Consider the following 18671-nt stretch of genomic DNA (forward strand, 5'->3'; position numbering starts at 1 on the left):
AAGGAGTAACAGGCGTTTGTAAGTAAGTATGTATCCGCATAGTTACGTTTACTAAGACGAATTTCGTAAGTAGATTTCAGTCTAGAGTGAGTGGTCACGGACTGTATTGTTCGTGTTTCAATTTATGATATATTAACTGATGTCTAAATCTGTGGGAACATAAGTTAGTAGCGCTTACATCTACGCCAGTAACTTACTGGTGTACGAGTAGGCTAGGAGGAAGCTGTGGGGTGGCCAAATCAAAATGTGACATCACTCCATAAAGTCGTTGACTGTAGAACTGAGTTGTATAGTTTAGTGCAGAATATCTGGTTTGGGGTAGCATCATTATTTTGACCACTGGTTGGAGACTTTCAATTAAACGAATCAGAATTATTCTCAGTGGCACAAATGCATTTACTCTTTGGATTTTGTTAGATCTTCATTTCCAAAATAATTTTGTACTGTTTATTCAATAAATTCACTCGTTTTGAATCGTGTCTGTGTCTAATCTTTTGTGATACTGCTTGTACTGTTACCACTTCTACTGCCTTGACATTTATCTCAGTAATTTTATTTCACTGTATTGATATAGTGTAGTAACTTAAAATAATACACACATTCCTGGTTCTGGATTGCAAATAACTGACTGACTGAGAAATGTTTGTTTTTTTAAGCATGAACAGTGTGCTCTTCTAAGATATTATAATACTGAGTGCTGACTTCAGCAGTCTACTAAGTTCAGTACTTAAAAACAGTTTAGCGCAACTAAAAAAACCGAGCTCGGGTAATCAATTTAACTAACAAAAGAGTTATATGAGTTTTGATGAAACATTAATCATATGTAATGATGGTAATCACGAATAAACTTCCCATATGTTCTGATTCTGTTCATGTAAATTCAGTACATACTTGTCAGCAGTGGCTACTGATTGGTGTTAGTTTCTTAAGTTTATGTATCTTATGAAGTGAAGGTGGATTTGCTTCACGTTTTATTTACGGAAAAACTGTGGTGTCGACAGACATAAGTAGTATGTAACACCAATCAGAAGAGGACTGCATGGCAGCAGAAGGCTCTGAAGTTCGACTCGAAGAAAATAGAAAAGAAATTATGGCTTGGGAGAATCATACAAAATTTGAGCGATGGAATTTCGCAAATGATGTATTCAATGCATAGTTCTCATATTTTACCAGGAGATTCTTTAATTTTGTATTAAAATACATTAGTTGTCTCCATTTGTGTTCTCTTTCATTACAAGACTTCTTGAACCGGTTAATATTTACATGTCAACAGATTTTGCTCAATCTCGTACAAATTTTCTTATCTGAACTCGGTTCTTTAAAATAATTGAGTTATACGTATGATAATAATACTGTAAACAACAGAAGAATTTTGATAGACAAATGTCATTTCATGAAGGTCATCCGTAGAAGTTTCAAATCAATGGAACGAAACATTAATACTGGTCACTCCTGAGAATAATTTGTTCGTAAAACTTCCATATGGAAAGGATGACTTAAGTCGTCGATTAAGAGCCATAAGTGCAACGAAGTTTTCTATCTCTTATATGATGTAAGATGAAAAATTTACCTAAGAGCCTACCCTACTTACCTGTACTTACAATACCACATACCTTGTAAGAACAGAGATTTAAGAGAAGATATGAAAACTAAGTGACTGTACTGCCTAACATTGCATGGGCCACGTAATGGATCCAACTACAGCATGTCAGCTACTCAGTAATAGGCTCATGTCTAGACCAATCAACGATAAGTAGGTATCAGCTTTTAAACCTTTAGATAATGTCTTAGTATTGCCTACAGTACTAGGCCACTATAGGTAAATGCCCCTGGTATTAAGCCATTGGATCCTACCTTACCTTGCTACAAGATTTTTACAAACCCACTAAAGGTTAGAGTCCAGATATTGATCTATCATTCAACTCTCTGGTACGTAGCTGGCAACTATAGATTATCTAGAGGCCATTTAGTTCACTCAGTGTTTCTCTTATTAGAACTGTTCACTTTGCACTTTTTCATTGGTAGTTTTACTAACACACGGGTTTTCTAACCCAGTCTGATTTGTTTAATAATATAGATCCATTATATTTTGTGGTTTATCATCAGCTAATTACAACTATATATATAAGAATAGGTGTGTGATCATTTGGAGTTCAAAAACATGGAGAGCGGGTGAGGCAGCAATTAAATGAAGTCCGGAAACCGATAAGACAGATTGTGTGGTAGAATCTAGATGCGCAATTTTCCTAGCGTCGATATACTACTTTGAGTAGTATAAATGATCACTTTCCAAAAATTGACTACGCTTCATAGTGATTGATCATATCTATCATAATACCCCATATATTCACGATGTCTTTAATTTTATTTTCTCTGATATAAGCTATCTAACAACGATTGCTGAACACGTGTTGTAATGCAGTATTGTAGTGAGGCGTCTTATAAGTAGTCGACACATCTCACAAAACTACGAACATAAATTTGTTCGACGAGCATGATATTTAGTGGTGCGCAAGTTAGTGATTATCTAGACTAAGTAGCTTAGTAAATAACACGTCGGCAATTAAAGCAGTTGGCATTGATTTTCAGTCCCGAAGTGTTCATCAACACTGGAATCAGGGTATATCTATCTGATGGGTCTTAAATCAAATGAAACGCGCCTCCTAGATTTTACTGTTAGCTACAATCCCAAAACAATTGGACTACAGTTTAGAGCCATTTCACATACATCTGATTCTTATCTTGTTGATTTACTTTTTGTATGTGTGTAGAACATTGGACTGCTATTTATTTATCCTTGTTTTTAGTTGGCCATGATTCAGTTGTACAAATAACAGTTAACTTCTGTTTTAATTTGTCACCTCCTGGAAGATATTCATGATTGTTATCAATATTTGATAAAGAAATACAATAAGACAGTTTTCATTGGTGGTATGCAGTAACGATTAGTAGTGTGATTTGAAAAGTGAGTCTCATCTTATTTTGTTAGTCGCCAACAGTATTCCAGGCAATTTCAGTAACTGTTGGTTTCTCCATGATGTATGTAAATCAAAAATCATATCTACAATCACCACCATGTCATTCATTACATTACTAAGTTCAGATAACCAACATTGGGCTCACTATTATCTAGTCAAAATAAAAGTGTTCATTCATCCAAGTTATTATATCGTAATATTAGACTAAACGTTGTATAAATTCACTTGGTGTTGTTTTACTTGTATCTTCACATTGTTATTTAGGACTGCACTTGATCAGTCTCATGTTAGCATATGTGAATCCTGTGTGGATTGCCTCAATATAGCTTTAGGTCACAAGTTTTTTAAGCAAAAATAGATAGAGGTTAGCAGTGGAATCCAGTATGACGCGCGTTTCGTCCTATTTGGGACTCGTCAGTGTAGGATATTCACTATCATTTGATTCAAAGTACGCTTATCTGTATCATAATTCATGTGAACCAATTTATGTAGAAGTTATATCCTTAAATTATTTAGCCTTAATAGAAAAAGTTCATGAAACAATAAGTTCAATAATTTAATCTTGTTTCGAAAAATTCTTGTTTTATCTTATCATTTTCTGTGTGTAGAAATTTACATGTACCTAACAAACTCAAAAGAAAGAAAGGCTTATTCTTTCGATTTATTCAGGATGAATAAATGTATTTAATGAGAGATATTTTTAAACATCTTTTTCTCACGGGAAATCATACGGACACTAGGAAATCTTTCAAGGTGATTGATAAACGAGGAAACTCGAACCTAAAATTTACTGAAGCTATAACTATCAAGTACCTGAAACCCAATTTATGTACTCAACGAGAAATAGTCTTTACCCTTTTACTACTATGGTAGTACAAGCCTTGTTTACTTGCATCACTTATCCAACCTTATTCAAGGTTATTAGTGTGTTTTTTACCAGATTAGCATCATTCATCCCATTCTTAATTGTCAAACATTTCATTGCGTAACTCCTCCATTTCACCCTTATCGATTTTTGCCACCATCTTTATCGAAATTCCAGAACTCTATTTTTTGCAGTGATATATGATTGTTATATTTTGTTGAATATTTTCAGTCAATCAACTAGAACGTAGGACCAGGCGCATATATGCATCGGTCCAAGTTGCTATTCCTCATAAGTACAATATTGAATATCGTAAGCAGAGATGGATGGTGGCTGACAATGGAATTTAGTACATGCGTTTCTAGAGTTGATGTTTACTCTGGGACTATGAACTAGTACCGTTCACTTCGAATCCCATAGCGTTATCCACTTAACCACTGAGTCCAAATAGCCACTGGCTTGTGCAATAGGGTGACTTTCAACTGTGGGAAGCAGGTTCATCCAACAGACGAGTCTTAAATGGGAAGAAACGCCCGTCGTAAATTCCACTATTAGTCATCGTCCATCTCTGTTTAAAACATTTATGAGTTAATGGTAATATCGAGGTAATTCGCACATGATGCACATATGCCAAAAGTAGACTGACCATTTACGGTCACATGTATGTATTCACCGACTCATTTATGTGGGAATTTTAAACTTCCTTCGTGATTTCGATGTTAAAACCATTCAGGTTGTATACATGCATCAAAGGAAATAGAGTGACATCATTTTATTCTGTTGAAATCATAGTTCTTGTAGTTCTCAAATTAAACAGCAATTAAGCTGATTCCCAGAATAGTAAAGCTCCTGCACGATGCTCGACTGGCTAAACTAAACCTAGTCCCATTGTCATATCGAAGAACTAGAGGTGACTTGATTACAGTTTTCAAATTACTTAGCGATGAATTTCCATATACAATGCCCTCATTTCTCTTATCTCCCAATACAGAGAATTTACGAGGACACGCCAAAAATATACACAAGCCCAGGACAAATTACTCATCAGCTAACTATCGACTTTCTCATCGAATCGTCAACGAGTGGAATCTATTACCTCAACACGTGATTGAAGCTCCATCTGTCGACTCTTTCAAAAGAAAGTTGGATCAACTGAGAGATGACCATTTCAATCATGATTTCTGTCAGTCGCTATAATCATTTCACCATATCATCATTTTCACTTCATTGAATAGCTTGTTTCCATAAGAACCTACCCTTCTACATTTAAAGTACCGGTTGCGAACTTTACAATTAGATGCTCTAATGATAATATATTTTATTCTACCGTTTATCATGTCATTAGTTGGTCGATGATCAGTGATTCATTTATTTTATTTGAACACATAGATATTGGTACGAAGGGGCACAGAATACATATACGCCACACAAATCACTTGATGTGTGTAAGCTGTGATACTGTCCGGGTGCCCAAACCGAAGTAGGTGGTTTTCTGAGGGGGCCACACCCCAAACCTTCGACCTAAAGGTTTGATCCACAAGGCAGTGGATCGTCGTAAGGAGATGCAGTCTCATGGTAGCCGGTGACCAATAATTGGTTCATACTCCATTTGTTCCCTCAACATACTGGAGCTCATGTGCATCATTGGTTTCAAATCAGTGTTTCCCAACTTCCCTAGGTGTATCCTCTATATCCACCAACCCTGTTAAAGTGCTGGATATTCTCTATTCATCCTCTCAATTTCGTAAACAACACCCCCACCACGAGAAGGCAGTGAGTGGGACTTCCCTGGCAGTGGTTGTATGCACGTGGCCATGTGAGAGCATTTGGAGAGGGAGAGCGGACTCTCCCCACTCTCGGCCATACCAGGGCATTTGGGGACTGATCAATGATTCCATTCATACTAATCACATACGACTACTGGATCCTGTACCATGTAATGAATTATTGATGTAGTGTTTTTATGTATTATAGATACTAATATGTACCATTAATTAAGAACTTTAACTCCGCCTGGAGTCCCTCCGGGGGCTACTGCCGGTCCCAAGCCCGGATAAAGGAGGAGGGTTGGGCATGGGGTTAGCGTCCCCATCCCGTAGAAAACTAACTCGCTAAAAAAACGCTAACCAGAAAAAATTATTCAAATCTTTTAAACTCTGCCCTGGGAGTTAGAAGGTCTTCATTTAGAAGGATTATGACGCCTCATGATGAAAGCCGAATTCCTTCGGAAGTTACGAGGCCGATGCCCCTTCTGACAACCAGAGCGACCATTTATTTAGGTACATGGAATGTTCGTACAATGTGGGACACCGGAAGAGCCTTCCAAATTGCTGCAGAAATGAGAAGATACAACCTAGAGGTACTTGGGATCAGTGAAACACATTGGACACAAGTTGGACAACAACGACTAACTACAGGAGAGCTCCTGTTATACTCCGGCCATGAAGAAGAAAATGCACCACATACACAAGGAGTTGCATTGATGCTGTCCAAACAAGCACAAAATGCACTTATAGGATGGGAATCTCATGGACCAAGGATCATCAAAGCCTCCTCCAAAACAAAGAAAGAGGGAATTTCAATGAACATCATCCAATGCTATGCGCCTACCAACGACTACAATGAAGACGATAAAGATCAATTCTACAATAGGCTGCAGTCAATCGTCGAGAAGTGCCCAAAAAAGGACCTGACCATTCTGATGGGAGATTTCAACGCCAAGGTTGGAACGGACAACACTGGATATGAAGACATCATGGGACGACACGGACTGGGAGAAAGAAACGAAAATGGTGAGAGATTTGCAAATCTATGTGCCTTCAATAAGCTGGTCATAGGTGGCACCATATTCCCACATAAACGCATACACTAAACCACATGGACTTCACCGGATCATACTACACAAAACCAAATCGACCATATTTGCATCAACAAAACGTTCAGGAGGACTATAGAGGACGTGAGAACCAAGAGAGGAGCTGATATAGCATCAGATCATCACTTACTGGTCGCTAAGATGAAATTGAAACTCAAGAAGCACTGGACAACGGGGCGGACAGTATCACAAAAGTTCAATACGGCCTTTCTCCAGGATACTAGCAAACTCAACAAATTCAAGATAGACCTCAGCAACAAGTTCCAGGCCTTTCATGATCTACTCAATGGAGAAGGAACTACTGTGGAGAGCAACTGGAAGGGGATCAAAGAGGCAATCACTTCAACATGTCATGAGGTCCTGGGTCACAAGAAGCACCACCACAAGGAATGGATCACTGTTGATACACTGGATAAGATTCAAGAAAGAAGGAACAAGAAGGCAGCGATCAATACCAGCCGAACAAGAGCAGAAAAAGCCAAGGCACAAGCTGAATACACGGAAATAAACAAACAAGTGAAAAGGAGCATCAGAACCGACAAACGTAAATATGTGGAAGATTTAGCAACGACGGCGGAAAAGGCTGCAAGAGAAGGAAACATGAGACAATTGTACGACACGACAAAGAAACTCTCTGGAAATCGCCGCAAACCAGAACGACCAGTGAAAAGCAAGGAAGACGAGGTAATCACCAACATTGAAGAGCAACAAAACAGCTGGGTAGAACACTTCAAAGAACTCTTGAATCGACCAGCTCCACTGAACCCACCCAACATCGAAGTAGCACCCACGGACCTCCCAATCAATGTTGGCCCACCAACAATTGAAGAAATCAGCATGGCCATCAGACAAATCAAGAGTGGCAAAGCAGCAGGACCAGACAACATCCCAGCAGAGGCACTAAAAGCAGACGTAGCGGCAACTGCAAGGATACTCCACATTCTCTTCAGCAAAATTTGGGATGAGGAAGAAGTACCAACAGACTGGAAAGAAGGACTTCTGGTCAAAATACCGAAGAAAGGCGATCTCAGCAAGTGTGATAACTACAGGGGCATCACTCTTCTCTCAATACCGGGAAAAGTCTTCAACAGGGTATTGTTAAACAGGATGAAGGACTGCGTAGACGCCCAACTTCGGGACCAACAGGCAGGATTCCGTAAGGATAGATCGTGTACAGACCAAATCGCAACTCTACGGATCATTGTGGAACAATCAACTGAATGGAATTCATCACTCTACTTTAACTTCATTGACTACGAAAAGGCATTTGATAGCGTGGACAGAACAACACTATGGAAACTTCTTCGACACTACGGCGTGCCTCAGAAGATAGTCAATATCATACAGAACTCATATGATGGATTACACTGCAAAATCGTGCATGGAGGACAGTTGACAAAGTCGTTCAAAGTGAAGACCGGTGTTAGGCAAGGTTGCTTACTCTCACCCTTTCTCTTTCTCCTGGTGATCGACTGGATCATGAAGACGTCAACGTCTGAAGGGAAGCGCGGGATACAATGGACATCTAAGATGCAGTTGGATGATCTAGACTTCGCAGACGATCTGGCCCTTCTATCCCAAACGCAACAACAGATGCAGGAGAAGACGAAAAGTGTGGCAGCAGCCTCAGCAGCAATAGGTCTCAATATACACAAAGGGAAAAGCAGGATTCTCCGATACAACACAGAATGCACCAATCCAATCACAATTGACGGAGAAGATTTGGAAGATGTAAAAACCTTTACATATTTGGGCAGCATCATTGATGAACAGGGTGGATCTGATGCAGATGTGAAGGCGCGGATCGGCAAAGCAAGAGCAGCATATTTACAACTGAGGAACATCTGGAACTCAAAGCAACTGTCAACCAACACCAAGGTCAGGATTTTCAATACAAATGTCAAGACAGTTCTACTGTATGGGGCAGAAACCTGGAGAACTACGAAAGCCATCATCCAGAAAATACAGGTGTTTATTAACAATTGTCTACGCAAAATACTTCAGATCCATTGGCCGGACACTATTAGCAACAACGTACTGTGGGAGAGAACAAACCAGATCCCAGTGGAGGAAGAAATCAGGAAGAAGCGCTGGAAGTGGATAGGACACACATTGAGGAAAGCACCCAACTGCGTCACAAGACAAGCCCTCACATGGAATCCTGAAGGTCAAAGGAAAAGAGGAAGACCAAAGAACACATTACGCCGAGAAATGGAGATAGACATGAGAAAAATGAACAAGAATTGGAGGGAACTAGAAAAGAAGGCCCAGGATGGAGTGGGCTGGAGAATGCTGGTCAGCGGCTTATGCTCCATTGGGAGTAACAGGCGTAAGTAAGTAATTAAGAACTTTCGTCTAAATTTGAACGAATGGTTTCATAATATTTGGGCGCCGAGTTAATGTGAGTCATGTATACGTACCATTGCTTATCAAATGTTCACAGTTAAATAAACATCTAAAAACCATCTAATCGAATAACAAATAATGTTCTAGAGACAAATTTAAATCAATCCTATATTAAAAATTGCCAGAACCATATTACAAATAAAAGGACCAATATTACTACTACTACTACTATTATAATCCTTATTTTCAGGCCAAAATTAGGATAGCAACTAAATCAATGATACACGGAATAAATTTATTTTGGCCAGACATTTCAAATCTTAATAAGGTATAGACAACAATTTTTCAGATATAAGAATACAATATATATGTATGTCCCAATAAAGTATATAAATTATATAGCCCCAATATTATAATCAGCCAATCAAATATGAATAAAGTTTTTATTTTTGTATTTTTTTTCTCTAACTAAACTAGGTTACTAATATACACACATACACAAATAGATAGACATACAGGATAGGGAGAAATTTATTGTTGTATTTGTTCCTTATCATATCGATCAGATTATAGATAGATAGTTGGATTTTCCACATTCCTTTTTGATTTTTTAAAAGATTATAGACATATCTATTATATACATATATATATAGCCTATGAGATTTTTCCTATTTTTAGTTAGAGAATCTCTGCCTTACTTATTATTATAATAAACCTGGTCCACTGGAAATGAAGTCTGTTATGAACGTGCACACCACACACACGTAGCTATACACACATACAAACCTACTAGTTATGTATATTAATGTATATATAATCTATATTTGATACATTAAGATTGGGTCTTGTGTGTCTTGTTTAAGTAGTAACAACACCATTCTCCCATAAGTAGTAATATTTTGTGAGTAAGCCTAGATTTGATTTGTTAACGTTAGTGTCTATCATCAATTAGGGGGGGGGAATATACAACAACTTTGTTTCATTCTGAAATCAATAATATTCAAACTAGATTAGGAGAAGTTGAACAACTCCTTGAAATTATATTTTGTGAAAGGAATAATTGTATTTTATCCTTATCTTATCCTTTATACTTTATATCAATAATTGAAACATTAAATTATATTGGATATTAAATATTATTTACATAAATCTATACAAATAATACCCTACTAATTATAAAATGGGTTGTACACTATCTAAAGAAGAGCGTGATGCTCTTGAACAAAGTCGAAATATAGATAAAAAACTTAAAGAAGATGGAATGCAAGCTGCAAAAGATGTGAAACTACTTCTCTTAGGTAAGTTACCAATATCAGTCATTGAATGTTATTATTATTTTTTTAAAATGACTCGAACTGATGTACGTACGTACGAAGTTCTACGTTGTTACTGACTGACTTTATTCATTTATAGGTGAGTATTAGGATGATTACATAATTTAGAAATACGTGATCAGTTCTATATCATTTGTTAAAGAGATAAATGTACCTTAAATAGGGTTCCCACAAAATCAATTAATTATATCAAGAAGAAATACTTCGGATCACTGAAATGATGATCTACTTTAATTAATTCTACTACTGTAATATTACTATGATTGAATGTTATTTTTAAATCCCTTCATGAGGATACAGCTCTGTGATTTTTCGATACTGCTAATTTTAAATGGTTTTGAAACTTACAAATGCCCTGGTACGGCCGAGAGTGGGAAGAGTCAACTCTCCCTCTTGAAATGCTCTCAGATGGTCACGTGCATACAAACACTGCCAGGGAAGTCCCACTCACTGCCTTCTCGTGGTGGGGGTGTTGTTTACGAAATTGAGAGGATGAATAGAGAATATCCAGCACTTTAACAGGGTTGGTGGATATAGAGGATACACCTAGGGAAGTTGGGAAACACTGATTTGAAACCAATGATGCACATGAGCTCCAGTATGTTGAGGGAACAAATGGAGTATGAACCAATTATTGGTCACCGGCTACCATGAGACTGCATCTCCTTACGATGATCCACTGCCTTGTGGATCAAACCTTTAGGTCGAAGGTTTGGGGTGTGGCCCCCTCAGAAAACCACCTGCTTCGGTTTGGACACTCGGTCAGTATCACAGCCTTCATTAGATTTGTGTGGCGTATATGTATTCTGTGCCCCTTCGTACCAATATCTATGTGTTCAAGTAAATAAATAATCTATTAGCCATTAAGCATAAGGAAACTGAACCGTTGAGAGTTTAATATGTGTCTGACATATAAGCAACTTCTATTTAATTTCTGAACTTTTAAATCTTTATAACAAACGTATTCATCTTTAACTGAGAGAATTCGCTCTATAGTGACTTATCCCTTTGTCTTCAGATTAGTTGACATTTTTACGGCCAGAATCCTTTTTATGGATGCTCCTACACACCCTTAACAATCTCTGTACTCAAACTTGTTGAATGATCAGCGAAATGGTTTCTTGAAACTGCAGTGTATGAATGATGTATATTCATATCCTGATTTACTCTAACATACGTACAGTGCATGAGTGTCTCTTATTCATTTTATCACTAGTAGGATTTATTTAATAGGTTATTTTGAACAAGCTAAACAGGTATCTATCTTTATTGATTCATGTTCGTCAGAATAATTTAGCATTTTGCATGTTTTAGTGATCACACGCCGTTTCTCCTTGATAGTGACTCTTGATGCTTTTTCTTATCAAACCGGAACATTTCAACCCATGAAACCCATCTTCTACGTAGATATATATATCAGATGAACTATAGTTGGCTTTACATTTTGAAGTTCTCAAAAAGATTAGAGGACACTGTCAATTTTAATTGGCTCCAACCACTGGTCGCGGTTGTCGTACAGACTTCAACCACGTAATCTGTTTCAGCCAGTATGATTCAGCTTAACTGCAGTAACCTTATAAACTGATGCTACGTTTTAGTTTGACCTCTTATTTTTTTCTCTAACTCCTATTCCATCTAACACGGTTTCTGAAGTCGAAGTATGTGGAGTGGGGCTCGGACTTGCAATCTGTTAGTTAAGTGCTTTAAATACCAATCCACAGGCAGTTTGTGGACTTCGTGCTGATATTCATTCTGTTGAGTTTCAACCAGTAAACTGGTTACATAATTCTGTTCGTTAGGCAATTGATTTGAAGATTTGGTCATTAAAGTAAACTAAATATTCGGGAATAAAATGAATTGAAATTCAATTTATAATAATAATTATTATCACAGATCTACACATTTCTATACAGTTATTCTAGTATTTATATGCCTTTGCTATAACTCCGCAACTGAACTCTGATAATGATTCCTTTGCTGATCTACTTTTTCTTAATAGATTTTAAAAGTACAATTTATGTATTCTTAGGTCGAAGTATGGGAAAGAACTTACTTCGAATGCGAACATAATCAAAGTAGATTTAATTTCTTTTGGAATTACATCTTACCGTTTGTATATAAGACAGTAGAAAGCGATTTTCACTATACAAGTCACAGTATTCCCTGATTGATACATAGACTCCAGAGAATCAGGTATAAAGACAATGATTTCATCTGAGTTATGCTTATTCATGGTTTATTATTTTGATATTGATTATAGTGATCATTGGTTTGGGATTTACTATCATGTCACACAAATGTAGTTACGATGACATGAAAAGGTGTAAAAAAATTCCAGTGATAAAAGAACTAATAAGATTGTTCAACAGATAATCATTTAATATGTTGGTTGACATTCTTAGTGTCAATTCATTTTGAAGCATATACATTATTTAGGATTGATGACTCTTTATCCACATTCAGGGAAATGCTATTTTGGTCATGTATTAAGTGGAATATTTAATCAACTTATGTAGACACAGGAGGGTGCATGCGATTACAATTGAGTGTTTCAAAGCGAGTTATCGTTCAAAGAGCAAATGTTTATCATTTCTCAAAGTTGGGCATTCTGACAACTTATTCAAATGTAACATCTGACTGGTATACATTCAATCATTTGTTTAGGAATAACTTAACAAATCTCATAAAAATATTTCAGTCAACTATAATTAACGTAGAGCTAGACACAAATCTGGGTTAGTCCAAGTTGTTGTATCAGTTTGGCGTAATAAAATGAAACTAGCTAGGTAAATAGTAAAGGAGTTGAAATAATGTAGTAGTAATGATAATGAGAGAGAAAAACAACAATATAGTCCTAATATATAGAACATCCGTATACGTCAGGTATACAAATCTAGTTACTACTAGATCAAGTGTTCATATCAAACTTCACTGGTGATTACCAAGAGGTGTGAAACTCTGGTTTACGGCTACGCACTTACGTCCTACCGTCCAACGTGAAATAGGATTACCAATAGTTCTTATTATTTATTTATTTGAACACATAGATATTGGTGCAGGGGGGCACCAAATACATGTGCGCTGTGATACTGCCCGGGCGCCCAAACCGAAGCAGGTGTTACTAATAGTGACAGGTTATATCGCCTAGAACCCGAGTTAAATATTGGTCTGTCAAACCCTGTTAGAACGACGATTTAAATATTGTCGCTTCATCTGAATTTATCAAGGGATCACTATATATACGATAAACTACGTATTATGCGTGTCCGCATAAATATTATGAATGTGATCCCATTGTATGCTTTTTAAGACCTCAATCGAATCTTCGTTTTAGCAATTAGTAAGACTGGTCGACTTGTTAATATATAAAATGAAGCAATTAATGTATGATGTCAATTTCTTACGTTTCCTGGCAGTACAAGACAAGTTAGGTAATCGTCGTATTTGGTCCGTGCAGTTCTTTATACCATTATTAGTATCTTTATTTTCTGGCCGTCCGATCTTTGTCTTCTTGGTATTCCCTTGACTGTCCTGGTTCAAGCTGTAGTCATGCTACCTTTTTGCCTTTTACAAGGATCATTTTTAGTAACTAGTAATAATATTAATTTGTCAATTTTACCTCAGTCACTTGTATACTGATGATCTCGTTTGCAGAGATACTCAACCTTTTTAGTAAGTAATTTTGCATTATGTGGGGTTTCATTACTACATCCATGTTGTTTGGATAACTCCATCTATAAAATGGTTGATCGTATTTTCTTTGAAATGATCAAATTAACTGCCTTGTCTAAAAATTTGTTGTAAACGATGTCCATAATTTTAGCGGAATAATAGACATTAGTTTGTTAGTACAAAAAAATGGAGCAGTAAAATATCACACGATTGTTTGTTCAACGAGCCGTTTAATGAAGTCAGTCACCTGTAGCATTGTTATCAACCATAGATTCGGTCTCGAACGGAGTCTGATTATGGCGGTATGGTTTTTTAAAATTTTATGACTCATTTATTGTTACTACAATGCGTCACCACTAGATTGGATACCCGATCGATTTTCTATACACAGACTGGATTACGTCACATCATACGATTTACGACCAATCGTAAAAAACCAAAGTATACGGTAGACAATATTCAACACAATTACAAGTAGTTACGCTCAGTAATTCCGGAGTAGAAATCAATGATAATAAGGGAAATCGTATATTTAATAGTGATTTAAGTGTCTGTTTGTCCACTTATAGTGGCCAATCCCACCTACTTCCACTGGACACATATCACTTGCATGAGGCCATCAAGTCTAATTGTATAGTATTTAAGTTTCAATTTTACTTATATCATTACGTAATATGGTGTGGTACTTGTTCTTTATTGTATTTAATACGAACGAATAGACATATAATTGGTGTGATTATTTTTGAACATTCGTTAAAAAGTAGGTCATTTATGATGACTTGCTAGTCCATATCATTTTATTCTGAAACAAGGGAAAAACTAGGTTTTAGATGGATTTGTTTATCCAACTTCTTTATATGAAATACTACTGTTTGTTTTATTCAATTCCTTGTTCTGATTGTTAGTGATCTGTCTTCTTGGTTTTACTGTAAATATTGAAATTTATCAGATTTGAGATACAGGTTTTGAGTTTCATAAGCGACTTACTTTACTTGCATGAGTTACGTGTTTATTATTTTACAGCTTTTCTCAGTTTCAATAGATTGAATAAATTGTAAGACTTCCTACGGTTTATCTAGATCTGTTGCCGTCTTAAAATAATTATAAATGTACTCCATATGGACTGATTGTTAGATTTGTAGTATTAAGATTCAAACTGTCGGTTTCGAATGGGTAGCATACAGTAGCGTGAACATGTTCTAACAAACCTCAGAACAAGAGAAAGAAAGACTCTAAATAGTGCAATTAGCAAACATCTTGATACAGGACATCAGGTGGATACCTTGCAGTCCTTCAAAGTGATTAGTAAGCAGTCGAACTCCAGCCTTCTGAGGTTTGCTGAAGCCATTGCTATCAGGCGTCAAAAATCTGACTTCAAAAGGAGGTGGTTATTAGTCTTTCTTTGCCTTGGTGACAAACATTCCTTCATTGTATCTTAAACTATGTCTAAACTCTTTCTTGCATTTATTACATCATTGAGTTTTATTTCGACTATCTTCCAAATTAGCAATCTTATTTTATCAACTGAGCTCTACTCATTTTATTTCTATCAACGTTTACTCATTATATAATCACTGGTATTCTGGTCGTTTGTACTGTTGTCACAATCAATGTTGTAGGATGTTCTTTTACATAAGGTATATATTTATAATATTCAGTCTATTAAATTTACTTACACCTTTGCTGTGCTATGCTAATATGCCTTGAATATAACTTCCAGCCAAACCCTTCCATGTAAGTAATTAAAACCCGTTATGTAATTAGGATTTTTAAATATCACAGGTTGTAAGTGGCCAACGAGAACCAACGAAGTAAAATGAATTCATGCTATTCTGCTGGAATCTTTGTTTTTGCTTTTTTTCAAAATTACACGATCCCCTGGATTTATCTAAGTTCATGTTAGTTTTAGATTTTGGGTGTTATAGATACAAACGAATTACAGTGATATTAATCCATTGATATAGAAGATTGCTAGTTATTATAGGACACCGTAATATGTGACATCAGTAACTAAAATATTTCGTCAAAAAGTAGATAAGACAAACCTGTATGATAGCGACAATTACAGTAAGACAGATGTCGTAAAAGATACATTTCACATAAGAAAACAGTCGGGATGGATATCGGCCACTGCAATAATACAATCATAACTGTCATATCTAACAGTCATCCAAGTCACTGAATCACGCGACATGCAGAACTTTGTGCAAGTGATCGTGGAGAGCTGACAGACTTACACGAATAGCTACTCAAACATAAAATTCTAAACTAATTTCAAAAGTTCATTTCAAGAACGGAGTGCGGATACAGATTCCTGTGAGTTTTGGAGAAGTGTCTTGTGCTCTAATTGTGTTGAGTCCATTAAATACTCTTTGAAGCAATCCAGTTGATTCTTTGACAAAGATATCGTTTTCATCTCTAGAAATGGATTAGTTTTTTCTAAACCACCCATATATAACATAGAACAGTAGATAGGGTTTCTTTCAGGCTTTCTGTTCGTTAAATAAATTGATGTTCCTTGACTAGAGATCAAAAACGAGTTTGATTGTTGTATGGGCAATTAGTTTGATAAGCTAGTTTTGCAAGTCCTCCACTCACTATCCTTTACACAATTGTTGGTTTTCGTGCTATTAACCTCACAATTCATTTTACTGACATACTTTTTCATTAACACTTCATTACTGTTGATTTGTTTTCTCTCTTTGACTGTTATCCTTCATTATTTCAGTATACCTGCCTGTATTGATCAATTTTTTCTCTGTTTTGTTGTCGCTTGACTTTTCATTGCAAGACAATAAATAACACACCGAAATTAACACTTATCATTTTAGTCATGTTTCTGTCATAACTTCCAAGACATGAATGTTGTATATATATCATGATCACATTAGAAAATGGATGTAAAATAATATCATTCAATTTGTTTTCTGAAGTTTGACTAGACTAAGAACAACCAGAGTAAAATTACTCATTTCATTCTTTGGTTGCTTATGAACTTATTTTTGTAGCGCTCTGGTTGGATTACCAGTTTTAACTGTCGAATTATAAATAACAAGTCATTGATTCTAATTTTTTCGTACTTAATAAGAGATTATGGTCCAGTATACAAATCTTTTCATGATTTTTGTAGCAATATGTTGTGTTTTTCAGTGTCTGATTCTGATACTTGATACAAAAGCTTGCTATATGCAAGCTTGAAAGGTTTAGAGTGTGACGTAGGCTTCTTATTGGCAGAGCGAACCTGGAAACAACTCTCATTTCCACTAATGGTATATGCCTCGTTCCTTAGAAAAGGAAGCCGAATCTTGGCCAATTGTTTGCGCTTATCATTTACCCGATGTCTGATTGGCCGACTATTTCATAATACTAAAATGATTAATCTTGATAGTCAGCGTGGAAATACTAGCTGTACTGAGAAACAACTCTGTAGTTTCATGGAAATAGGTTAAGGAAAAGTGATGAATGGTTTAATAAGGTTATTAATAATTCTGTTTGTTTATGGAAGAATCTGAAACAGTCGTAGTAACGGTAACAGAAAATTGAAAAAAAGTGACAAAAGATGAAAATCCACATTACACACTGCAAAAGGTTAAATTATTTATAATGTTATCCTGAAATGTACATAATTGGCAGAATGGATATAATTGAAATGTGGCCGACTGATGGCCACACACTAAAGTCAATTTAGTGATTCAATCCTTAGAATAAGCAGAAAAAATGGGCACTATCTGACTACATGAACATACTAAACATTGCTTGGACCATTCTGTGGCAGTGAATATTCAAAAACTGTCTAGTGGTATATATTTGCTTGCTTTTAGTTGTCTGGGCGCGGATCGGCAAAGCAAGAGCAGCATATTTACAACTGAGGAACATCTGGAACTCAAAGCAACTGTCAACCAACACCAAGGTCAGGATTTTCAATACAAATGTCAAGACAGTTCTACTGTATGGGGCAGAAACCTGGAGAACTACGAAAGCCATCATCCAGAAAATACAGGTGTTTATTAACAATTGTCTACGCAAAATACTTCAGATCCATTGGCCGGACACTATTAGCAACAACGTACTGTGGGAGAGAACAAACCAGATCCCAGTGGAGGAAGAAATCAGGAAGAAGCGCTGGAAGTGGATAGGACACACATTGAGGAAAGCACCCAACTGCGTCACAAGACAAGCCCTCACATGGAATCCTGAAGGTCAAAGGAAAAGAGGAAGACCAAAGAACACATTACGCCGAGAAATGGAGATAGACATGAGAAAAATGAACAAGAATTGGAGGGAACTAGAAAAGAAGGCCCAGGATGGAGTGGGTTGGAGAATGCTGGTCAGCGGCCTATGCTCCATTGGGAGTAGCAGGCGTAAGTAAGTTTAGTTGTCTGGTTAACATTCACTCTGCAAAACATTACTAATAGTATTTATGTAGTCGTTAAGTGAATCAAACGGTTTTTAAATGTCAAAATCATGTCCATCACCAAATATAACAGTGACTTTGTAACCAAAATAATCAATATTCGGAAACTGTGATTCAAAAATCTTCGAACACTTCGATTTGTGCATTTCGATAGTACCACTAGCACTCATACAAACCAGTATCTTTA

The 18671-nt window shown here is 36.5% G+C and overlaps 1 protein-coding gene across 1 annotated transcript in view; it reads left to right on the top strand.

Moving 5' to 3' along the window:
* Positions 1 to 10244: 10244 nt before the first annotated feature.
* The window catches only part of GNAO1 (Guanine nucleotide-binding protein G(o) subunit alpha), a gene marked incomplete at its 5' end in the record, with an annotated part of 60374 nt that continues 51947 nt past the window's right edge, over positions 10245 to 18671 (top strand). The window contains one exon of the mRNA XM_012936387.3: positions 10245 to 10362. Coding sequence (XP_012791841.1) covers positions 10245 to 10362 — 118 coding nt within the window. The remainder of the gene's footprint in view (positions 10363 to 18671) is intronic.

This window comes from Schistosoma haematobium, chromosome 6, assembly GCF_000699445.3.
Source record: "Schistosoma haematobium chromosome 6, whole genome shotgun sequence".
NCBI classification, from domain to species: Eukaryota; Metazoa; Platyhelminthes; class Trematoda; order Strigeidida; family Schistosomatidae; genus Schistosoma; species Schistosoma haematobium.